Source organism: Littorina saxatilis, linkage group LG2 (genome assembly GCF_037325665.1).
Source record: "Littorina saxatilis isolate snail1 linkage group LG2, US_GU_Lsax_2.0, whole genome shotgun sequence".
NCBI classification, from domain to species: Eukaryota; Metazoa; Mollusca; class Gastropoda; order Littorinimorpha; family Littorinidae; genus Littorina; species Littorina saxatilis.
In genome coordinates, this window is record NC_090246.1 from 62,008,357 (window position 1) to 62,034,935 (window position 26,579).

General features: G+C 42.7%; 1 protein-coding gene across 3 annotated transcripts in view; it reads right to left on the reverse strand.

The window, feature by feature from the left end:
• Positions 1-26,579, reverse strand: part of LOC138959465 (innexin unc-9-like) — a 78,374-nt gene that overhangs the window by 12,153 nt on the left and 39,642 nt on the right. For 2 of the 3 annotated variants that reach the window (XM_070330962.1, XM_070330963.1), the window contains one exon: positions 13,322-15,229. In XM_070330962.1, coding sequence (XP_070187063.1) covers positions 14,023-15,229 — 1,207 coding nt within the window. In that variant the 3' untranslated portion in view covers positions 13,322-14,022. Of the gene's footprint in view, positions 1-805; positions 1,001-13,321; positions 15,230-26,579 lie in introns of those variants that run through there. The other variant, XM_070330964.1, reaches the window with a different exon arrangement.

Below are 26,579 nucleotides of genomic sequence, written 5' to 3' on the forward strand. Positions count from 1 at the left end.
TGGGTGTGCCGACATACCAGCTCACCTTAAAGCAGCGTCAGGCTGTGTGGAATGGGTGCATTCAATGGGTGTGCCGACATACCAGCTCACCTTAAAGCAGCGTCAGGCTGTGTGGAGTGGGTGCATTCAATGGGTGTGCCGACATACCAGCTCACCTTAAAGCAGCGTCAGGCTGTGTGGAATGGGTGCATTCAATGGGTGTGCCGACATACCAGCTCACCTTAAAGTCGCCTCAGGCTGTGTGGAGTGGATGCATTCAATGGGTGTGCCGACATAACAGCTCACCTTAAAGCAGCGTCAGGCTGTGTGGAATGGGTGCATTCAATGGGTGTGCCGACATACCAGCTCACCTTAAAGCAGCGTCAGGCTGTGTGGAATGGGTGCATTCAATGGGTGTGCCGACATAACAGCTCACCTTAAAGCCGCGTCAGGCTGTGTGGAGTGGGTGCATTCAATGGGTGTGCCGACATAACAGCTCACCTTAAAGCCGCGTCAGGCTGTGTGGAATGGGTGCATTCAATGGGTGTGCCGACATAACAGCTCACCTTAAAGCCGCGTCAGGCTGTGTGGAGTGGGTGCATTCAATGGGTGTGCCGACATAACAGCTCACCTTAAAGCCGCGTCAGGCTGTGTGGAATGGGTGCATTCAATGGGTGTGCCGACATAACAGCTCACCTTAAAGCCGCGTCAGGCTGTGTGGAATGGGTGCATTCAATGGGTGTGCCGACATAACAGCTCACCTTAAAGCCGCGTCAGGCTGTGTGGAATGGGTGCATTCAATGGGTGTGCCGACATACCAGCTCACCTTAAAGCAGCGTCAGGCTGTGTGGAGTGGGTGCATTCAATGGGTGTTCCGACATACTGTCCCCCACCCACAAAGATGGCGAAGACAACGAGGATGGTGACGGTGTAGAGGTGGTTGAGCCGGTCAATGCGGTCATCGTCGTGACTGGACTGCAGCTTGGAATACGTAGCGAAACCCGCCACTATCGCGTTGATACTGCACGTGATACACATACACACGAACGCCCAAAGAAACACACACACACACACACACACACACACACACACACACACACACACATATCACTGTATTACCGACAAGATAATATGGTTTATATACATACATACCAGTCAAAAGAAAATCGACACGTGCTTCTCAGCATTAACTAGAATTTTCTCCGACATTGCTGTCTCATATAAATTCAATTCTGTAATTTTATTGTCCAAACAGGGCAGCTTTCTTTCAAGCGTACAAAAAAATAAACCTCTCTTTGCCATGGACTTTGGGTGTGTGTGTTTTTTTCTCAAAATGGGTATCACTGTTGTTATTATTTTATGTCATACTAAAATACATCCATTAAATTAAGTATGTTCATTCACTAACTATCGTAATAAAACTAAGAAAAACAATCGTTCAAAAAATTGCAAACATTCTTGAAGCTTCAGCGTAAGTGAAATGGGTTAGTACGAGCATAATCAATTTTCAAAAACGGAACACAACTGAAAAAAAAGAGATCCGGCAATAACACAGCAAAAGCTATACTTACCTACTTGGCATTTCTTTCAGTACCATTGATACTTACGTGGGAAATGGCCGAGTTCCCGTCTCGGATGCTGGACCAGTGTCATGAAATCAACTTCAAAAAAAGGTTTCACGACGATTTCATGATGCCGGGATTGACAACATTCTCATCGACGACCGCTTTCAGATTGCTTTAGGCCGGTATGTTATATTCGGGAAATGTTGCTTGTGATTATTTCATTCTATTTACATTTAGACACGTTTTGGCTAATTGTGTTCCATTAGACTGGGAATGAAGACAGGCCGGTTGGTGGTGTGTCAGTGTACGTGCGCGCGCGCGCGTGTGTGTGTGTGTGTGTGTGTGTGTGTGTGTGTGTGTGTGTGTGTGTGTGCGTGTGTGTGTGTGCGTGCGTGGGTGTGTGTGTGCGTGCGAGGAGAGCGATTCCCGGAAAACTACTGGAAACATGAAACTCTACAGATGGTATCCCCAGACGTGTTTCTATTTTTTCAAATGTCTTTGATGTCGTCATATCCGGTTTTTAAAAATAATAAGGTTGAGACGGTATACCGTGGCGGCCGCAATTTTCCAACAAACTTATCGAAATTGTGGTCCAACATTCTTTGACACAGTCCGGATTATTGGATTGCATTTCAGATTGAAAGCCTGCAAATTTTGACTAATTTGTCAATCAAAATGTTACTTGAAATTGAAACTATACGTGGTTCTATTGTATTTAGCTTCCCTGAATTCGAACATATTTAGATAAATGTATGGTTTAATTAATATTAAACTCAAAAACAGCGAAAAATTCGTTTGTGAAAATGAAGTCCACTGTGTGTATATGTATAGGTTACAACACGAGTGGTTTTTTATATGGCTTGTATTTCAGTCAAGACCCAGCGGATGAATATCATCGGGAGACACGAGCCTTTGGCGAGTGGCTCTCGATTGATATTCCCGCTGGGTCTTGACTGAAATACAAGCCATATAAAAAACCACGAGTGTTGTAATCTGTATATCCCATTCTACCATCAAACACAAAGTGTAGACTACTAGCGGCACTTTTGCGATCTGTGGAGTGTGAAACAGTGTTTTCAGCGAGACATGGCCTTTTTGCAACCTTAAACTAAGTGACCGTCGCTGAAAAAATAAAACGAATGAGTGCATCTATAAGTATGCGGTAACACTACTTTCAGACCGTTTAAAAGCGTTAAGTAAAGGTTCATAAGTTGCAAGAAAGTAATGAAGTCGTATAGAAATCCATTTAGTTGAAGCGCACAATTCTTTTGCGTTTCAGGTCGGCGGAACGGGGAAACCGGTTTGGCCCCCATTTGGCTTACTCGACTCGATTCAGAATCGATTCCACGTTGTTTTTTTCGAACGCATTATTATACAATTAGTCTTATTGACAGAGAAGCAAATTTTAGGGAACACATATGTAGATTTAACCATTTGCTCCCTATTTGAAATGCATCTACATGATAAACTGTTTTGCGAGTGTGTTTGCATGAACCTAAACTGGTATTGATGCGATGAAAACAGGACCCAAGTCTGTCACCGCCGCTTGATTGCATTTTGAAAGAATATGACTGGATTACGGAAAAATACACACATGTTAAGTTCTTAGATACCTTCATCGCCAATGTGGACTTACTGCAGAGCCAGGCAAAAGAGTAGACTTGCTCGCAAAACACGTGAAACAGCTGATGATAGCGAAGCCCAACCGTGCCAGGTAAGGACGGTCTGACAGATTCTCAAAAGTCGTCTGCTAACGAAGCAAGGGGAGGGTACTCGTGTTTTTGTTTTGGTTCGCTAGCATCTGGTTATCTTGTAAGTTGAATGTTCGTTTTTTCCCACCTGCATTGCTTTCATAATGAAAGAAACGTTTGCTTATTGCATCTCATACATCAGATCAGTTCTGAGATTCATTTTTGCGTGCAACTGATATGGTTTTCTGAGCCGTGCAATACGATTTTGGAACTTCATACAAATGTGTCACATTGTTCGGCGCGAGGTCAAAGGTCGGGAGCAAAGTAGTTCTTCGCCCAAATCGGAATCTGCACTATCATATATTTTTTTGAGTCCATGATGTATTTATTGAGCTATAAAAATACAACATATATACCCATACTGAAGTAACAGAGACAAAGAAGGGAGGTCATGGGATATTGTGTGTATATTTAGCGCTGTCTCGGTCAACGGGTTTTGGTCAGCTAGGACTTCAGTGCTAAGGAACTCTTGATATGGAGACCGACGCACCAGGGGACACAAACCCGTTGTACACAGGTTTTTCCGCAGGTCTAAGTAGTTTCCCCTCTACCTCTAAATTCATTCCTTCTCGACTGATACATACAAAGAAGTCATCTGCGCGAGAGCGTGCGTATGTGCGTGTGTGTGTAGAAGGGGGGGGGGGGGGGGGGGGAGGGAGGGCTAACGCACCAGGGGACACAAGCCAGTTGTACTCAGGTTGTTCCGCCGGTTTAAGTAGTGTCCCATGTACCTCAGTATAAATCATCATTTCATTCATTCCGTCGATTACACGCAAAGAAGTCATCTGCGTGCGCGCGCCAGTGCGAGCGTGCGTACATGCATGTGCGGGGATGGGGGAGAGAAGGCTTAAGCATTTGCACGGGCACAACAAAAGAAATATATGTATCTTTTCAAATGATGCATCAACGTTTTCCCCCGTTTAATCAGCGGTTAATTCCCCTGGACTTATCCTGGGACGCCCAAACTCATGGATTACCTCCCCTGGATCATGCGTTGCTCATGTCGGCTTCGTTTCGAGAGACTTGGATAACTTGAATTCAGTTATCATGAGCTTGAACGAATGTAACTTCTAATCCACACGACCTTGTTACGCCCTTGAGAGACCCATTTACCGTCTAGCCCTAAAATATCTCTCATCTGCTCTCGGTTAACAAGTGTTCCCGTTTGTACAAAATAAATGGTCAATGTACTGAACTTGACTCAACGATATGCATTTATGCTATCTTTGACATACAAAAGTTTGATACAGAAATTTCAATCTCAATCCTCTGCCACTAATGATCAAAACTTCAATTCACTACTTTTATTTCGTCACTAACTTCCTCAACCAAAAGTCGTAAAATCATGTTTCGACTTAAAAATAATCTGCACCCATGTTAAAGATTAATAATTACGATATTGTGATCATGGGTAGTGCTATCATGACATCACAGCCACCGTTTGCATAATCAGAAATGGCACTGAAAGACTGAAAAGAACACTGGAATTTTGTCAAGGGATGACAAGACAATAAACAGACAAAAGTCACGTTTCAAGACAAAAAGAAACACATGTTATTTTATTTATTTTATTTATTTACGAGGATTTATATCGCGCACGTATCTCACCACACAAGGCGACTCAAGGCGCATGTTACCTATTAATGCCGTGTGAGATGGAATTTTTTACACAATATATCACGCATTCACATGTTATGTTGAACAAGCCTGGTGGGCTTTAGATGTTCGAGAAATAAAAAACCTGATCTTCCTCCTTTTTTATATTTGATCAAGTTTTGACTAAATATTTTAACATCGAGGGGGAATCGAAACGAGGGTCGTGGTGTATGTGCGTGTGTGTGTGTGCGTGTGTGTGTGTCTGTGTGTGTGTGTGTGTGTGTGTAGAGCGATTCAGACTAAACTACTGGACCGATCTTTATGAAATTTTACATGAGAGTTCCTGGGTATGAAATCCCCATACGTTTTTTTCATTTTTTTGATAAATGTCTTTGATGACGTCATATCCGGCTTTTCGTGAAAGTTGAGGCGGCACTGTCACGCCCTCATTTTTCAACCAAATTGGTTGAAATTTTGGTCAAGTAATCTTCGACAAAGCCCGGACTTCGGTATTGCATTTCAGCTTGGTGGCTTAAAAATTAATTAATGACTTTAGTCATTAAAAATCTGAAAATTGTAAAAAAAAATAAAAATTTATAAAACGATCCAAATTTACGTTTATTTTATTCTCCATCATTTGCTGATTCCAAAAACATATAAATATGTTATATTCGGATTAAAAACAAGCTCTGAAAATTAAATATATAAAAATTATTATCAAAATTAAATTGTCCAAATCAATTTAAAAACACTTTCATCTTATTCCTTGTCGGTTCCTGATTCCAAAAACATATAGATATGAAATGTTTGGATTAAAAACACGCTCAGAAAATTAAAACAAAGAGAGGTACAGAAAAGCGTGCTATCCTTCTTAGCGCAACTACTACCCCGCTCTTCTTGTCAATTTCACTGCCTTTGCCATGAGCGGTGGACTGACGATGCTACGAGTATACGGTCTTGCTGAAAAATGGCATTGCGTTCAGTTTCATTCTGTGAGTTCGACAGCTACTTGACTAAATATTGTATTTTCGCCTTACGCGACTTGTTTTCTACTTTTTATTACATTTAGTCAAGTTTTGACTAAATGTTTTAACATCGAGGGGGAATCGAAACGAGGGTCGTGGTGTATGTGCGTGTGTCTGTGTGTGTGTGTGTGTGTGGGGGGGTGTGTGTGTGTGTGTGTGTGTGCGTGTGTGTGTGTGTGTGTAGAGCTATTCAGACTAAACTACTGGGCCGATCTTTATGAAATTTGATATGAGAGTTCCTGGGTATGATATCCCCGGACGTTTTTTTCCTTTTTTCGATAAATACCTTTGATGACGTCATATGCGGCTTTTTGTAAAAGTTGAGGCGGCACTGTCACACCCTCATTTTTCAATTAAATTGATTGAAATTTTGGCAAAGCAATCTTCGACGAAGCCCGGGGTTTGGTATTGCATTTCAGTTTGGTGGCTTAAAAACTAATGAGTGAGTTTGGTCATTAAAAATCGGAAACTTGTAATTAAAATTATTTTTTATTAAACGATCTAAAAACAATTTCATCTTATTCTTCGTCATTTTCTGATTCCAAAAACATATACATATGTTATATTTGGATTAAAAACAAGCTCTGAAAATTAAAAATATAAAAATTATGATCAAAATTAAATTTCCGAAATCGATTTAAAAACTATTTCATCTTATTCCTTGTCGGTTAAGCGTGCTATGAAGCACAGCGCAACCGCTGCCGCGCCAAACAGGCTCGTCACTTTCACTGCGTTTTGCACTCGCGGCGGACTACGTTCAGTTTCATTCTGTGAGTTCCACAGCTTGACTAAATGTAGTAATTTCGCCTTACGCGACTTGTTTTATTTTGGTATCGGTTCGGTCAACAGACAGAAAAACTGAGAAGCGCCAACATGTGAATTGCTTGTTCCTTTAAAAACTGTCCAAAACACGCACACTGTGAACATACTAAGATTATTTATAAAGTGTCCTGGCTAAAAGTTAACTTGTTTTTAATCACATCAAATGTTTCTATTGCGTCACTTTGCCGTTTTAGATGAAGATTATTTCTAAACCAGCGAACTGATAAGGAACACTTTTTAGTAGTAGTCCCGGATCAGCAACAACAAAGCTTGGGGTTCTCACTTTAAAGGCACAGTCAGCCTCCCGTAAACCATCACAGACACTGTCAGGCTTTTACACACAGTACAAACACCCTTTCATTTAAACACTCACCGCTTGAGAACATTCTAGGTGCCCTCCGTAAAGAGCGAGCAATTTTCAAATAATTTATTTTTGCGTGGTTTATCTTACCCCTGAGCCATCGTGAACCCGTGTGATCCAGTTTCCTTTTTTTTCACAATTTAGTCCTCAGTTTGTGATTTCAATGCTTATCTGCTATAGCACGTTATTGTGTACCTCTGAATCTAAAACGCAACAAACGGCTGCGATTTACACGAACTAGAGCGGTGGCGGATGACCGTTCAGAGGAACTGGCGCTATGCAGAACCGTCGTCTGCTACGCGAAAGACGTTTTGCGTGACACGTTTCCGGGCTTTTCTTTTTTCAAACTTTCAAAACTTCGAATTGTACTGATCTTGTCTTGATGAAAAAGATTTCTCTTATGATTAAAGAATGTTTGTGTAAATAGCTGTCAATGTATTATTTAGATTTTAAAAGTTAGGTCTTGCGCCTGATAGTCCGTTCGGATAGTCCACGAAAATAAATTCTTTGAAAATGCCTCACTCTCGACAGAAAGCAGCCAGGACGTTCCCGTTCGGTGAGCGTTCAAATGGAAGAATGTCGCACTGTGTGTAGAGACTCGGGGAGCTCAGTGATGGTTTACGGGAGGCTTACTGTGCCTTTAACGTTCAATTCTACACTACCCGTCATAAATAAAAGTACACAGATATATTTAGCTGTAGATTTGTGTGATGCGGCCAGTTATAGTAAAATCAAGTATATTGCCAGAAAGGTAATTCATTCCCCTACCGTATGAAATAAAGAGTTTCATTTTTCATAAATTAGTGTTTATGCAGTGTACTAAAGACCTAGGACACCCCCGAAAACCAAATTCGCAAAAGCAAACTTGCAGACACTTAAATACACAAAAAATCAAAATAAGCGAGAGTGACCCCGTTTTTGATCTCAAATTGAAGAACAACTTATTTTCTACCCATACAAATTTATTTGGTTCGGCTGTTGTGCCTGGCAGTGTTGTTTTGCCATTTTGAAGAAGACTGGTGTCAGCCTCTTCAGAAGCCGTAAAAGGCTTGTTTTGGCGTCATTTTTTGTGGGCTATACGGGTAAAAAAAATCCTGTAGTTTTGTAATTGGCTCATTGTATTTGTAATACTTTTAAATTTGACATGAGTATTGACAACACAATTGCAAAAAAGTATGTAAAATATCATGGTGTTTTGATGAGTTTGTTGGACGAACTGGAACTTTTTATAACAGTTTTATTGAACTGTAATAACATTTTACAGTTTGGTTGCAAAAAATTCAGCATTTTGCACACTTCAACACAAATGAATATTTTACAATTGGGGATACATTTTGGTAAAAAAAAAAAAAGCAACTACGCGCTTGGGTGGTAGAGAAATGTGAACACAAAAGAACAATTACGAAAAACAGTTCTTCCAACACTGATCAAAACCCAGTCGAGCGCAGCAGACTGAACTGGCACGTCACTCACAGCGATAGTGAGCATGCCAGTTCAGTCTGCTGCGCTGGACTGAGTTTTGCGAATTTGATTTTTGGGGGTGTCCTAGGTCTCCGGTACACTGCATAAACACTAATCTATGAAAAATGAAACTCTTTATTTCATACGGTAGGGGAATGAATTACCTTTCTGGCAATATACTTGGTTTTAACACAACTGGCCGCATCACAAAGATCTACAGCTGATTGTATCTGTGTACTTTTTTTATGACGGGTAGTGTAGTACTTCGCATGCACAGTTTATTCCATTACTCTCCCTCACACACACATTTGCATTTGGAACAACCGTAAATGTATCCATTGTACAATAACCATATGGAGCATCATATATTGAGGATTCCGCAACCCCGTCATCCATGCAATCATTCAACAAATCGACAGTCTGTCAATCAATCCGTCAAACACAACAAACACCTAAATCACTGTGTGCTTGAATTTTTATTTCGTATAATGGATGAGGTGCATGATTCAACTTTTCAAAACAACATACACGCACACACGGACAAATCACCGTAAAAAAAAATCATTTAGAGACGAGAACATACATCGAGATAAAAGAATAAAGGGATGATACGCATGTAATTCATCTCAGCAAAATTCTTGCAACAACTCGTCGCATAGATTTCTCTTCACACACACTGGAATACATAAAATCGTCAGCACATACTCAATTTTTTTTTAATTAATTACCAGTTTCAAAATACTACAAAGCAAGAAGCCAGGCGCATCACACATCAACGCTAGGAATGTACCATAACACTATGTTGTGACATAACAGACATCCACGTTTACACAAACACCAGTTGGTCACCTACACATCATAATGAAATGTTTACACATAAAATGCCATCCCTACACCCCCAAAATCTCAAATATGTCATTTCTGTCATTACCGGTAAAACACCACAGTAAGGTTGCATGGGTTGTTTGTTTGGTAACAAAGAACCCTTCTCTATTCGTCCTCGAGTTTGCTAGACGAAAGGTGAAGAATTCACACATTCTAAAATTGTGGCATACTGACAACAGAACCAGATAGTTTCGTTGCCACCTCTAGCAAATTAATAAAATTGTTCGCTGGTAAATTCAATTGTGTTTATCGATGTATAAAATTCAGATGTCAATAAGGCACTGCTACATCACAATAACGATTATTTGAGAAATATATCCCCATAATTTGTACATGTACAACTAAAGTACGAATAAATAGAAAAGAATTGTGGCCTACTTGACCTACATTTCTAACACGCATCAAGGACTACACATACTTTTCTACAAAATGCAGCGTTTTCATGGCACCCTGGTGTAAGCCAATGTAAACGATCAAAATATATATATACACACTTTTACTTCTTCTAGACAAAACAAAGAGCTGGGGAAAAAATCTGATTTTTGTCCGCAAAAATTGGAAAGTTACTGAGTGTGGCTTAGCATTTGATTACAAAATAGCCAAATTGTGAAATGGTAAAACACTGACAGTCTACTGCGGTAGACAAGCCAAACTGACCGACGTTCGATGCTCATACAAACAAAAAGAGAGTACATACCTGTCAAACAGAAACACACACAACAATATTCAAAGACAGGAGAGTGAAAAGCAAACCAGAAATAAAACAAGAAATTCCTCCGAGGTAGGAAAAACACCCCCGTCAAAGGGAAATAACCTTCTCAGTTGGTGGCAGTGACTGAGTGAGAATGGTTATTTCCCTTTGACCATTAAGATGTCCCTCTATAAGTCCTTGTAGAATCTTAATCCACCAATATCTCCCTAACCGTGTGTTTGACTGGTCCCAATTTTTGTAAGGACCGTCTCAGGAATGTATAGAACCTGTTCACCAAGTTTGGTGACGATCGGTCCGTTCATTCTTGAGATCTATATGCGAACACAAACACACAAACACATCGACCGAAACCTATACACACCCCTATACCGGGGGTGTAACTACAAAGTAAAATGTCAACACGATAATACGTTTGGCTACATCGGCAGCTAAGAATACGCAGAGTATAGATCTATGGTGTCACAAAGAAAGGATGCGGACCGGACGTGAACAGGACCACGTGATCCAAACTAAGCGTCCTACTGTTCATACAATGGAAGACGTGTGTGTTGTTGTTGTTGTTCGAAGCGACTGTACTCTCCCCAAGTTCCTCCGAACATTTCCCTCGAAATCTCTCCATAGAAACATATACACCTAGAAAGTGCGAAAAAAAAAAAAAAAAAAAAAAAAGACAACTGAAATCGAATTGAAGTCCACAGAAGTGTTGCAACAAAAACGAAAGCACGGAGTGAGTCAGTTATCCGATTAATAAAGATTGTGCTGATCACCTACCACCATGGCTGCACTACCACGAACGAATAACTAACTATACATACACCAGACTGGTCGTAATTTACCGACAAAGTCCTGCTTTTTACTTTTTTTTACTTTTTTTTTTATGCGATTCCCTTGCAGACGGTAAAAATAAAGGGCAAAATGAAAATATGCATCCCCAAAACAATGGCGATGAAATAAAGTATTTACACAAAAGCAACGCATAGGAGTGATTTGGGGAATTTTGTTTCATGTAAAAACGTAAACTACACAATTTGTTTTGTCCACACTGTCGCCACGTAATTAATATTTCACACTCACGCACTTTTGATGAGATCAAATGATTATTTAGGATTCATGATCTTGAACAATGACATTAAAATATGGGGGGGAGGGGGGGGGATAGCAAAAAACGCCAGTGATGCATGCCTTGACACATAAATGACACAAAAAGGAAGAAGGGGGGGGGGGGGGTGATGCCCTACCCAGGGTTGGTTGTTGGTTGCTTGTTCATGTCCCTTCAACCTATTGGCTATTCGGGACACCTTACCCACGCTATTTGTTTTTTGAAAAACTGAAGAACTTTGGAAATTGTTAAAAAGGAATGGGACGTCTGACATTTGTAAATGACTAGATATATATACGTTTACCATTATCCTATTTCCTTTAACCATACTGAAACAAGCAGGACAATAGTGATCAGCTTTTTATCAGGTCACAAGTCTGAGATAGGATTGACGTTTGGGGTGGACGGGTCATCCTCGGGTCATATACACGCGACCTTTTCGGCAGCTGATACCTGGATAAGATACTGGCCTAGTTTACATCTCACTGGAGCGTCACAACGAGTAGCGCTTTCATCATTCCGCGCACAGCCGGTCAATGTGGTACGCCTCTACTTCGCTCAGCTAACTGAAAAACAAGCCATAATTACATAATTAAGAATCAAAACTTGAAAGAAAAGATCGATGGTGAAAAAGTAGGTGTCCGAACATTCGTCTGAAAGGCAGCATGATAACTCGAGTGCAATGGGGGGAAAAAGTAATTCAGTGATAGTTGAATGTTGGGCTTGCTGACTATGGAATGAGAAGTGGTCGGGAATGTTTATCCAATGGAAAACGAAACACAGTATTTGCTGGGATGATAGGAAGGTTATGTTTTTTGTCCCCCACCAAGTTACAGCACACACACACACACAAAGATCAGAATAATCACTGTTTGCGGTATTCAGCATGGAAGTAAACTGTAAAGCGCATACCTTCCAAGGCACTGCTGGTGGGAAAAGAACTGATTGTTGCGATTATGACTGCAATCTTTAGTAACTACGTGCTGAATGTTCACACAAAAATAAAAGTGAACAGATCCTGTGATAGCAAGAACATCAGCTGTGCCAGAGTAAAACAAACAAAAAAACTAAACATGGTCATCACATGACCATGGATCGATAGCCAGTCACATTATACTGAAGGCACGCGGAGTTAAAATAAAAGGGCACTTTCTCCTATAAAAAGGTCTGCGTGCGAAAAGGCACCAACCAGTACGCCCAAGATTCACTTATAATCATAAAATCGTGAGCACTTTAGCAGGCATGGCTTAATGGTAAAAATGGCAACAAGCCAACTCGACCAGAATTATCACCCAAAATTATATGTTCACGCACGCGATCATTCATTCTCACAGACAATGTGATGACGTGGTCAACCAATGACGATGATTGGTCCTTTGTGATAATAAAAATGCCGCGTGTGCCATTGTCCTTCTCCAACGATCAATTTTGATTTTTACAACTCAAAAAAACAATCAATGCTGCAAATCTGTGACTTTAAGTCTAACTGTTGCTAGGATGATAATTATACCGTGTACCGTGGAACACATATCACATCATCTTCAACGGTGTAGCTTTCCTTCCCTCGATATCAAGTTCCCAAATTGTTCGAATAGAGTTTTGTGCTTTTTAACTCGTCTCCATGTCAAATTCCAAAATTGTTATAAAAAAAAAGTGTTTTGTGCTTTTGGCAAAATCGCTTAAAAATGCTCTTGTGCATAGTTACTATCCGTACCTCAACAACATTGAACAAAACCCTTTCATTGTCCCTCTCCCTTTGAACGTCCTTTTGCTGTTTCGCTGTGCTGAACATGGGCATCGACTACGCCGTTACACTCAAGGTATTGCCGGTGAACCGTTTGAAGACAGCAGTGTTGGCGAGTTCGACGAGTTCGTTGTCTGTATGTCTAAAAGACCCCTTTACTAAAAACCACTTTGTGACTTCAACTTTACTTACACTAGCATCTCTGAATAATACTTTTAAGCATCTTCTTTCTCAACACGGTCTCCCTCTCCCTCCCCCCCCCCTCTCCCTCTCCCCCTCTCTCTCTCTCTCCCCCTCCCCCTCCCCTCTCTCTCTCTCTCTCTCCCCCTCCCTCTCTCTCCCTCTCTCTCTCTCCCTCTCTCGCCCCCTCTCGCTCTCTCTTGTTTGTTACCCTTCAATGGGCGAGGGACGGATGAAAAGAAGCATGTATACATTGCTTATTCTGTCACCCTCGTAAAATAAATTTCAATTCAATTCAATTCAATTCAATTCAATTCAATTCATTCCCTCTCTCCCCTCTCTCCCTCTCTCCTCTCTCCCTCTCTCCCTCCCTCCCTCTCTCCCTCTCTCGACTAAGGAATATTAACTCTCCATATTCTTCAACAGCTCCTATCCTTTCAAACAGATACGTAAGGATATTTTCTAAAATATCTGGGAATATCTCACCTCCACAGGCAGTCGTCTTTATTATACCTAAACAATGTTCGAATTTGTTGGGTCTCAACCTTTAAATATTTATGAATACTGAATCCACTCGAAAACTCAAATAGGCCTGTCACTGTCCTTGTCCGTCCCAAAGGAGACAATCGTCTGAACTGTCACATTCCAAGAGGATCATCTGGATGGCTTTTGACAAGTGGTTTCGTGAGGGAAGGTCGTTTTCACAGTTCAGTTTGCATAGTAGTGTGCTGGCATGCGTCCAAGCGTCATAATATAACAGGAATGAATCAGATTTCGTTGTTCATGAAAAGTAATCGTTGCGTTAAAATCATTGCTGGCTGCAACGTCCATTAGAGTCCATCTCAGGCCGGGGACTCGTTGGTGTAGTCGTTCTCCGCCATGGTCTTCTTGATGAGTGGTTTGTTCTTGTAGATGCTCCACAGCTCTCTGACCAGGTCTGACAGCAGGATGTCGTTGGAGTTCTTGGCTACCAGGCGCAGCACGAAGATGCCGTCGTCACGTAGGTACTCGTCCGCGAACTTCTTGGCATACTTCTTGTCTTCAGTGCCCTTGAGCTCATCCAGGATGCGTAGGTACTTCTTGATGTAGGCCACGCGGCTCACGCGGAACAGGGCGCGCCACAGCCAGAAGACGAAGTTGCCGCAGGTCATGACGGCCACCAAGCAGAACCAGAACCACAGGAAGATGAAGATCTTCTCGTTGAACAGGTTGATGGGCAGCACGCACTGCACGGTGTAGCGCTGGATGTTCTGCAGCTGGCGGATGTCGAAGTCGCACATGGTGACCTTGGGGAAACGGGGGGAATCCCTCCAGCTGTGGTCGTTGGCCAGGCCGCTGATGACCTCGAAGCCGTACAGGTTGTACCAGCCGCCCATGAAACCGTTGAGGACGAAGAACTGGCATATGACGTTGACCACGTAGAGCAGCTTGACGAAGATGTAGAGACCCGTGAGGTAGGTGCCTTCACGCTTGGCACACAGGAAGCAGAAGACGCGGGAGACGCGCTGGCGAAAACGGATGAGGGCGTTGAAGTGGTAGTTGCGGTGCGCTTCCAGCCAACGGTCCATGTACGCGGCGATGTGCGTGATGGTTTCCTTGCGCTTGTCGACGGATCCGATCTGCGTGCCCGTGGTCATGGTGACGATTTTTTCCAGGTTGATAGCCGAGCCGCCGTTGAAGGTGCGCCAGATGAGGCAGGGGAACTTGAACATGAAGGCCATGAACATGAGGATGATGGGCACCCACTGGTAGTACGTCAGCTCTTCGGAATCCCGGTCGTGGTGCTCCACGGGGATGGTGTCCGTGATGGGGATATAGTAAGTGTTCTTCACCCAGCAATAGGACTTGGTGTACGCTACAAAGGCCCCCGTGAAGTGGGCAGGGGTCCAGCACTCAATGGGGTTGCCCACATACTGTCCTCCGGATATGAAGACGGCGAAGATTACGAGGAGGATGACGGTGTACAGGTGGTTCAGACGGTCCACCCAGTCGTCATCGTTGTTGCTGGTCAGCTTCGAGAACGAAGCCAACCCCAAGAGGGCCGACACACTGCAAGCAAAACAAACAGACTGTCGTTAAAGCATGGCACAAGTATCTCGTCAGGTTGTTCGGTATAATTTGTGAACAGACGAGGTGAATTCTAAAGAAAATTGCTAGATACACTTCGGAATAGTCATGAAAAGAAGCAACGGTTAAATACTGATAGAGGTAAGCCGTACTCGACTGTAAGGGGAATCGTGAACAGGTGCAGTGTGTGTTATGTGAGACGAAGTTCCAAGGTAGCATGGAAGACTATGGTTAGGACTGAGATGAGGCACAGATGGTAATGTTTATTAGACAAACGGCAAGAGCTGCGGTTTACAGACATTTTCTTTTAAGAGCCCGGGCAAAACAAAAGGCTTTCTGTATCTTCCGAGAAGGGCAAAGAAAAATTCTGCAAGGTGATGGCAAATCTCACAAGATGCATGTATAGCTGTGACCCTGGTGAGTTTGCCCTGCCTGTTTTACGCTCACATGCCCTAAACTATGCCTTGCAAGCATTAACCGTGTCCACAATGGCGATTTTCAACAATGCACGCCCTCAATGCTTAACACGGTTCGAACACAGGTGTAGCTTCTGTCTGTATTCCTTTACAAACGCTCGATGAAGGTAACTCATTGGATATACTCCCCTAGCATGTTTATCATACCAACTTTATTCAAGCTGAAGGATTCGTTTGACATCACTGTAATCACGCCAAAACATTCGACGAATTTTACTGTTTTGACTATACCAGCACGGTTGGCCTAGTGGTAAGGCGTCCGCCCCGTGATCGGGAGGTCGTGGGTTCTCATACCTAAGACTTTAAAATTGGCAATCTAGTGGCTGCTCCGCCTGGCGTCTGGCATTATGGGGTTAGTGCTAGGACTGGTTGGTCCGGTGTCAGAATAATGTGACTGGGTGAGACATGAAGCCTGTGCTGCGACCTCTGTCTTGTGTGTGGCGCACGTTAAATGTCAAAGCAGCACCGCCCTGATATGGCCCTTCGTGGTCGGCTGGGCGTTAAGCAAACAAACAAACAAACAAAACTCTATAAATGCAGAAGGGAGCTCAGACAGACATAAACTGTATAACAGGTAAGGAAGGAAAGGTGAAGACGCCAAATTGGCTAACAAACGAAAGACAGTGGAGCAAGGACGAAATGGGGTGGAAAAAAGAAAGGAACAGGTCAGCTAAAGCAAAGGATTTCGAAGCTTTGGCTAACAACAACAAAAACTTTACCCCCACAAAAAAGTGAATGTACAGGTTTGAATTTCAATAGACTCCACCAATCCTTGGCGTCGAAGCTCTCTTCTGCAAGAGTGCAAGCAAAGGTCAAAAAGTGAACGTACAGGTTTGTATTTCAATAGAACCACATCAATCCTTGACGTCGAAGTTCTCTTCTGGAATCTACGTCCAAAACCATGGAAAGAGAATGGTCTGTGTTTTGGGGGGTGTTTTTAGTGTTGTTCAAGAACCAAGATCAGACAATACAGAGAAGCTCTTCAAGTTTGGACATTGAAGCAACGGAGGAGAAAGTGGGCCATCCAAGCGGAAACACTTGTTTGTCTATTGTCTACGACCTTGCAATGGGGGTTTCGTGTGTGCTGTAAGTGTTGTCTCTGCAGCGAAACAGAGTGGACATGGGAGACATGTCAATGTTGTGAGGCAAACAGTTAAGACAAGCTTTCGTTTCAATCTGTCCACCGCTCAAGGTTGCTGGCATCGATTAAAGGACATTAATGAGACACGAAAAGCAAAGTATGCATGCCTAACCACAACAATCCCGCAGCAGGACACCCCCCCTCCCCCCCTCCTGGGCCTAACTCTAACTCTTCTCGCTGAATCAATGTCAATGTCCCTTTCTGACATTCTTTGTTCACCCATCGTCTCTATCCCCCGAACACCTCCATACATGGTATGTGCCTGCCCCCCCCCCCCCCCCCCCCCCCTCTCTCTTTCTCTCTCTCTCTCTCTCTCTCTCTCTCTCTCTCTCTCTCTCTCTCTCTCTCTCTCTCTCTCTCTCTCTCTCTCTCTCTCTCACACACACACACACACACAATCACACACACGCACGTAAAGACGAGATGTATCGGCCTCAGCTGCCTGTAAAGTGCGTCACTGACAGACTGACGGTCAGCTTTGTCCACAAGAAGGCGTGAGTTTCCATCTGTCAAATCTCTTCCTCATTATTTGACCAAGCAAGCCAGAAAGATTCAAAGAAACGTTATACTTAAAGATTCAATGTAACGTTATGTATCCACTCTTATTGAACCCTGTAAGACAAGCATGCAACGGGCCAGGTTTGAAGGACTTGAAGTCGAAACGTCCGATTCTGTTACAGTACACTTGTGGAAAGCATCGGACCTCACTCCTCATAATTACGGGTTATAAAGTGACAATTCTCCGCCTGTCATGGTAATGTCCCTCCCACTTTCCTGACGCACATAAAACCCTCATTCCGGTTGACAAGTGTGGATTTTCTGAGCCTTCCATGTGGATGTGTCTGTGGTCTAAGGTACTAGAGTTCGTACACACCTTAAGGGAAGTCGTGTGACGTCTTTATAGCACGGATAAAGGCAATTGTGCATGTCCTGTTAGTGTAGTCATCATGTTTGTTTTCCGGTTATTCCCAAGAGCAACAGTACTGGTTTGTTTGTTTGTTATCTTCCATTTTGTTGCAATCAAGAGAGCCTCACAAAGAGAGACCTCTGTCTAAGTTAAAAGAAAGCGGGGAGGGGGGGGGGGTGGTCGTGGCAGAACTGAGTTGGGAGGGGTGGAGGGGAGGGGGGGGGGTGCAATGTATAACATTGAACGCTTAAATGTTAACAGGTGCAGCAATCTGATCGTTATACCATCCATGGCTACTGGTAATCAGTTACAGCACACGATCAAAGTACTTTAAATCCAGCATTCAATAACGCCCCCAAGCGGAAAGGGGTGGGGGTACGGGGGTGCTCAGCGTTGGGACTAGGGAACATGCGTCTCTAGATTAACCGTGTAATATTTAACAGGTGTCCCAATTTTACCGTTAAATTAGAGCATAGCTACTGATAATCAGGTGCATCCTACGATAGAAGGGCTTTGCATAACAAAGTACAATGTCGCCGTCACCAACACTCCAATCCTCCAAGCTTAAAAGCGAAGGGGTGGGGGGGGGGGGGAGGGGGGTGAAGGGTCAGCTCAGCGTAACCGTCACAATTTTACAGTTTAATCTGTGGTTACCAGCTGTTGACGACGATTCACCAACACACCGGCAAGTTGCACTAAACGATAGAACGGAGGGGACGATAGTTGTGAGCTGAAATGTGTATACTGATTAGTATCGGAGAAAATGCATCTCACACTAAACCCTCACAGTTAACGGGTACCGCAATATTTTTATCGGTCATCGCTTCTGGTAATCAGCAATAGCTTGCAATCAAAGCCCCGAAGAAACAAGAACTCACAAACGACCCCCGCACCTCCCCCTCCCAAAGTAATTCCTCTAACTTTGACCCATAGCTTGACTTATCACAAAGGCAGGACCTAATAAGTACACACAGGTTGTCCAAGTCGTGTGTACCGTCGGGGCAGCTGACACAATCACCGTTCGCTTCTGACGCAATCTTACTTGGGCAAAGCGCCCACTTAGCACATACATACATTTACCCTAGCATACAATCACGTCATGTCCCAAATAGATACTCATTCTGGGGACAAAAATATAAATTTAGCATAGCATATATACATTTACATTATATACTTAGCACTTACATACATTTACATATTCTCCAGGACTGAACACGCACTGTTTGCCCAGCCATATAAGCTTACTGTAAATCTAGGGGTCTGGTCCCATCAGCCCTTTGTCTGAGACATACATTAACATATATGCTCCAGTTTTAAACAAATATATATGACAAGACATAAGCCGAGAGGAAATCTAGGGATCTAGTCCCATCAGTCATCTGTCTGACACAATTATATCACAGGGTCGTAGATGTGTATTGCGAACGGCTAACAGTCACACAGCTTCGTGATATGGCAGTGATCAGTTAAAAACCAATCACACAATCGTAGATGTACATTACTAACATCTTGCTGACACAGTCTCTTACTGGCAAGGAGTCGTAATCTGGGAGTGCTAAGATAAAGCCAATCATACAGTCGTACTCGTAGATATTTATCTTGTATTGCTTATTGCAAACACGCGAGTCATAATATTGGCATGCTTAGGTGAAAACCACTTAATTAGGCACCAAAATGGTTGTCGTTAGGTTTGAAGACTGGGTACAAAACTGACACGACAATACCATTACCATATATTATGGTTGATATATATTACGGGCAAAACGAAATGTCGTAATATATGAGAGTGCAGAGGTAAAACCAGCCCATCTGCCACACGAAAGTCTCTCCTCCCCCCCCCCCCCCCCCCACCCCACCCCACCTAATCTGAGGTGAAAACTTGCCCAATTAGGACCAAAATGGGTCTCGGGTTAGTTCAGAAGAGGGGGGACAAAGCTAGGCAACGTGAGTGTCACCGTGACTGGCAGTAATGAGCCCAACGCTGGCAATAACCTTTGGAATGTTGCAACCCAGCGTCACCAAAAAAAGCAAGAAAAGGAAGAAAGAAAGAAAATAAGAAGAGAGAGGGGGGGAGAGAGAGAGGGGGGAGAGAGAGAGAGAGGGGAGGAGAGAGAGAGGGTGGGGAGAGGGAGAGAGTGAGAAAGAGAGAGAGTGAGAAAGAGAGAGAGTGAGAAAGAGAGAGAGAAAGAGAGAAAGAGAGAGAGAAAAAGAGAGAGAGAGAGTATCCCCCACCCCCCTCCAAACAAAAAACTCTTTTCCAAAAATTGAAGCGTCAGTCCCGAGTGTCACGGCGACCTTTCTTTATTTCTTTCTGTATTTGGTGTTTAACGTCGTTTTCAACCATTCAAGGTTATATCGCGACGGTCGCGGCGACCTGACGAAGCAGTTTTTTCAACACTGAACAAAGCTGGCCAAGAGTTGTTTTTTGTGTGGAGATGTTCTTGTGTTTTAGTGTCGTTTGTTTGTTCGTCTGCTGAGCTCTGTCCGATCCGTCCCTCGTTCGCCTGGTCAAAAAGAAGATAAGTCCTTCAGCGCTTAGTGTGAAAGTATGGTATGCAACAGGGAAAGGTGTTTGAGACAGTATGGTATGCAACAGGGAAAGGTGTTTGAGACAGTATGGTATGCAACAGGGAAAGGTGTTTGAGACAGTATGGTATGCAACAGGGAAAGGTGTTTGAGACAGTATGGTATGCAACAGGGAAAGGTGTTTGAGACAGTATGGTATGCAACAGGGAAAGGTGTTTGAGACAGTATGGTATGCAACAGGGAAAGGTGTTTGAGAAATGACGCGTTGTGTCGCGTTGTAATGGTGTGAAATTTGGTAAAATTGTCGTTTTGATCTGTTGTTGCTGTTTTTGCTGCTGCACAGTAACTGTTGTTGTTAATGTTGTTTCTTCGTACATTTCTGTCGGTGGTTTGTTGTTGGAGGGGCTCGTGTTTGTCTTCCCTTTTCTATAGCAAGATATTGTTTATGTTTTTGTTGGGTTTTTTTGTTTGTTTTTCAAAAGTGCCTAGGTCTCCGTTTGTTTGATCTCGCTATTTTTTTTTTTTTTTAAAGAAATTACGGAGCCACATGACGACTCTTCAAGTCTCACTGTCTGCATACTGTTTTCAAGTTTAAGACAAAATGGAAAAAGAAAAGGGAAACAAAAACACAGCAACCTTCAATGACATTGGGGTGCACAAAAACCTACGTGCGTACTGGAGTCGAGATAAGAAGGCGGCCGGGTAGGTAATATACTTACTGCAGACGTACTTGATTTATATCAGGGTAAACATTTGACCCCGCTTTTTTCGCTCAGACGTGCCCTGTGTACACTAAGCAGTCGTATATCACATGGGCGTTCTTCACTTCTTGGGTTCACGTGCACGACTGATGCAGGTAGATTTGTCTCACTCTTCTGCTAAAATAAGCAGTGCTCATTTTAGTTTACGCTTGCTAATTCTCGTTTGTGAGAATCGTCGCGATATAACCTTCGTGGTTGAAAACGACGTTAAACACCAAAATTAAGAAAGAAAAGAAAGTTTGTGAGAATGCATGCCAAGACACGTTAAGTCCGGGCCAACACACATAACATTGACTTTCATAATGTTATTTTGACAGTTGTTTGTTAGTCTGCGATTAACTCGGTCTTATGCGTGAATGGTGGTTGGGGGGGGGGGGGGGGGAGGGGAGGGCGGCTATCATGTGCGTGCTTTGCATAAATGAGTTTATGTCGACTTATTTATATCATTGGCGGCATACATAATGAATAAAAAGTGAAGTCAGTGTACCATATTCGTTTTAAAGCTTACTTTCACAATACATAATGGTAGAAGGAAAGAGTTATCTCCGAGTGCATTACCCCATCTGCCACTCCCCCCTCCCCTCTCTCCCAGGAGAGAACATTATTTTGTTCCACGAAGACGTCTCAAAATATTTTTAACCGTGCGGAAAAAGGACCAAAACAGCACAACAAGCTGGCCTCCTACAAAAACTCAGTAAACCAAACAGGCATGATAACGTTTTCCAATTGGACCTTCGTGCCATTCTGATTACATCGCTCAACGGCTATTGCCAGTATATCTCTCTGACCGGACGCGAAACTCCTGCGCAAATCTATCAAAACAAGAAATTCCTCCGAGGTAGGAAAAACACCCCCGTCCTTACCATTCTCACTGCCACCAACTGAGAAGGTTATTTCCCTTTGACCATTAATATGTCCCTCTATAAGTCCTTGTAGAATCTTAATCCACCAATAACTCCCAAACCGTGTGTTTGACTGGTCCCAATTTTTGTAAGGACCGTCTCAGGAATGTATAGAACCTGTTCACCAAGTTTGGTGACGATCGGTCCGTTCATTCTTGAGATCTATATGCGAACACAAACACACAAACAAACAAACAAACAAACACATCGACTGAATCCTATACACACCCCTATACCGGGGGTGTAACAAGTTATCTCCCATAATGCGAGCCGTGCTCGCGAGACGAAAATAATTGCAGATTGGCCGACTTCGACAGTGATCTCCGTTCTGTTCTTCACAGTTATGATAAAGACATCGTTCTAAGGTCAAAACAAGTCGAAATTTTGGGACTGCTGCCGGAAGAAGACCGTAATATATGGTTGCATCACTACAGAAAAAAATCGTCTGCTTCAGCGAACGCCGAAACCAAACGGTTGATTATCACGTGACACTTTTGCCATATTTAGAGTTGTTTGCACAGTAAATACTGCCGCGAAAAAATAGCTCCCTTGAAACTGTCTTACAAATCAATTCCTTTGCAATTTAAAAATCACACAACACCATGAAAAATCATTATCGACGATCGTGAATCTGCTTATATCCATAACACATTACAAAAAGCTCTAAATGTGTTTTAAAAAAAAAAAATCGGTTTCCTTGCCAGACAAGGAAACTCAAGGCATCCTGTCAGGGAGAGAATGAGCCGAACTCATTTTGACCTGAGGTCAGGATGCCTTCGTGCCAGAAACCTTCGTTTCGTTCCATGTAGACGTCCAAAAACATCCTGAATATAGCGTGCACGCACAAAAACAAAACAATACAAAACAAAACAGGAAAAAAAAACTCAAAGAAGAGCTGAAAAAGGGGCCAGACCAAACCAAACGCTAATGAAAACGTTTAGTTTGTTTTCCCTTTTGCAGCATACACCACCACCCCCACCCCCCGCGTCCCGCACTGTCCCAGAGGCTCTGTTTTGATCATTTTGGGGTAAGAGTAAGGGGGATAGAGAGAGCACAGGCCCGGAATTCAGGCGGAGTGTAGCCAGAAGGGCCCAAAGCAGCTTTGAGGCCACACTCCAAGGGCACAGTGCCTTATGCCATGTGTGGCAATCGCCGTTCAAACAGCGGGTCGTGTTTGCCCGCACCCAGCCGCTCTGGGTCCCCCATCAGCTAGGGGTTCAAGTCCCACCAAGGGAGAAACAAATGTGTGGTGGTGGGGAGATTTTCCTTTTTAAGAAGAAGGGCAGGAGGTGGCTGAGAAAGATGGTGGTGGGGGTCGAGGGGGAGGGGGCGTGACAGAGGGGATAGGGGTTCGATGCTCTACTTTAAACCCCACCGACTGGGAGGGAGGGGGTAGGGCATGCGTGCGTGCATGCGTGCGCGTGTGTGCGTGCTTGCGTGCGTGCGTGCGTGCGTGCGCGCGTGTACGTGTGTACGGACGAGGAGATGGGTCGAGACTTGAGTTCTAACTCCGCTTCAGCCCAAACAGACGGGCGGGTGAGGACGGAGGTGGGGAGTGGAGGTCGTTTGCGGATGGAGGTCAGGAGCTTTAACTTCGCTTCAACCCAAACAAGACAGGCTGGGACGGACATTCCACGCGGCTGAAAACTGAAATGTCATTAAAACAGACCCAGAGACCCCCAAACATGTTTACGTCTGGGATGGTAAAAGGACGCTTTGACGTCTAAAGCCAGACCGGGATGACACAGGGGACGAATGGGCACCTTCCCCTGAGCTCTTAACTCGTCCACCAACACCAGTGTCTGGACCATACTTGGTGAAATTGGTCGGTGTAGGAAATGTAGTGAACAATACCGAATAATTTCTTTTCTTTCTTTACTTGGTGTTTAATGTCGTTTTCAACCGTTCAAGGTTATATCGCGACGGAAATACCGAATACGAGTATACTGACAACTGCAAATAATAATAATAATAATCTTCAGCACCCCGTCTGTTTTTCCTATCCGCGTAAACTAAATCAACTGATCAGATCTAACCCCATCCAAATACATACTTTCAACTTTCAAGTCAGAGTTTGAAAGAAAAAAAAAATCAGTGAAAAAAACAATAGCAGATTTCAGACTTCAATGTAAGTTTGAGGTGTTCAGGGCACGGTGTCATAAATCTGCGTTCACAAAAAAAGTGGTCATATTTAACTACCTATTTAACTACGTTGTCTCTGATCCACTTTCAAAACTGTTTAGTAGATCATTAGCCGAAGGTAGATTTCCAAAGGCTTGGAAAGTGGCACATGTTACGCCAGTTTACAAGAAAGGCGAGAAGTCATTATGCACAAATTATCGCCCAATATCCTTATTAAGCTGTATCGGTAAAGTAATGGAAAAATGTATTCAAACTCATATGTTTACGTATTTGACAGGTCATAATTTATTGACAGTATCTCAGTCCGGCTTTATTCCAGGTGACTCAACTGTTTTTTAACTTCTTGGTATATATGACAATTTGTGTCAATCTTTGGACAAGCAATGTACATCACAAGCAATATATTTTTTTTCCAAAGCGTTCGATAGAGTATGGCATCGTGGTCTGATTTATAAATCATACGCAATAGGTATAAGAGATATTTTATTAGAATGGATTAAAGATTATTTGTCTGAGAGAACTCAAGCTGTAGTTATAAAAGGTTGCATGTCAAATTACCGCTATGTTCATTCTGGTGTCCTTCAAGGGTCAGTCTTGGGGCCACTTCTGTTTCTTGTTTATATTAATGACATTGTTGTTGATATCAAATCAATAATTAAATTATTTGCCGACGACACGAGTATGTATGTGTCCCTCGATAATACACTTGAACGCACTGAAATTTTGAATTCTGATGTACAACAGATAATGCAATGGGCAAAAAATTGGAAAGTTAATTTTAATCAGTCCAAAACTGAATTATTGACTGTCTCTACTAGAAGACAACCGGAAACATTGCCGCTAAAAGTTGGCGAAGAGATATTAATTGAAACCACTGTTCATAAACATTTGGGCGTGTATCTGCAAAATGACTGTAAATGGAATCATCATGTACACTCTATAGTTGTTAAAGCTCGTATTTAGTTGCATGTTTTCGTTCCTATAAATACTGACTCAGTCGCAAGGCACTAGAAATTATGTATACGGCTTTTATTCTTCCTCATTTTGACTATGCAGAAGTAATATGGGATAATTGCAATGCAATGTTGGCAGTTGAACTTGAAAAAATGCACCAAGATGCTATTAGAACTATTATTGGAGCTGTTCGTGGCACTTTCTTTCTTTCTTTATTTGGTGTTTAACGTCGTTTTCAACCACGAAGGGTTATATCGCGACGGGAAAAGGGGGAAGATGGGATAGAGCCACTTGTCAATTGTTTCTTGTTCACAAAAGCACTAATCAAAAATTTGCTCCAGGGGCTTGCAACGTAGTACAATATATTACCTTACTGGGAGAATGCAAGTTTCCAATACAAAGGACTTAACATTTCTTACATACTGCTTGACTAAAATCTGTACAAAAATTGACTATATTCTATACAAGAAACATTTAACAAGGGTATAAGGAGAATCCGTTAGTCGCCTCTTACGACATGCTGGGGAGCATCGGGTAAATTCTTCCCCCTAACCCGCGGGGGGTTGTTCGTGGCACAAGCCATCAAAAACTTTACAATGAGTCCGGTTTTACAACACTGCAAGAACGGCGCAGACGACATAAATTGATCGTTTATTTTAAATTAGTTAATGGTCTAGCGCCAGTGTATTTACTTGATTACTTACCATCTCTCATTTCAGCAGTAAATCCGTACCACCGAGGCAAACCATATGATAGGCAAATGTTTCGATGTAGAACTGAATTATATAAGCATTCCTTTTTTCCTTCTGCAACATCTTTATGGAATAAATTACCTGATCATATAAAACAAACGAATTCAATTGGTTGTTTTAAAAGATTTTTGTCCAGAGATGACCCTCTAATTCCCCCGTATGTCTACTCTAAAGTTCGAAAAGCAGAAATCATTCACTGTAAATTAAGATTAGAGATTAGTGATTTAATTGCAGATATGTTTAAAAGACATTAAATTTGACAAATGATGTTTTCTGCAGGTGTGGTTTTCATGTTGAAAATTGTGAACACTTTTTATTTGACTGTCCATTGTACACGAATGTTAGAGCAACCACTATTGATACTTTACCAGATAAGAATATTACTGTTTTGTGTGCTGTGTACGGTAATAGTGACAAGTCCTTGGCCGAAAACACAGCGCTGTTTCATCAAATTCAGAAATTTATATTAGACAGCAAACGTTTTTGTTACTACCATATGTTTAGTCATTTTGTTATTAGAGCATTGAATTGATCTATAGTGGATGCTGATGCTCTCTCTCGCTCTCGCTCTCGCTCTCTCTCTCTCTCTCTCTCTCTCTCTCTCTCTCTCTCTCCCCCTGTATCTGTGTCTCTATGTGTGTGTCAGTGTGTGTGTGTGTGTGTGTGTGTGTGTGTGTGTGTGTGTGTGTGTGTGTGTGTGTGGTGTGTGGTGTGTGTGTGTGTGTGTGTGTGTGTGGTGTGTGAGATTTCCGTACCACTGTTGCTATAGTT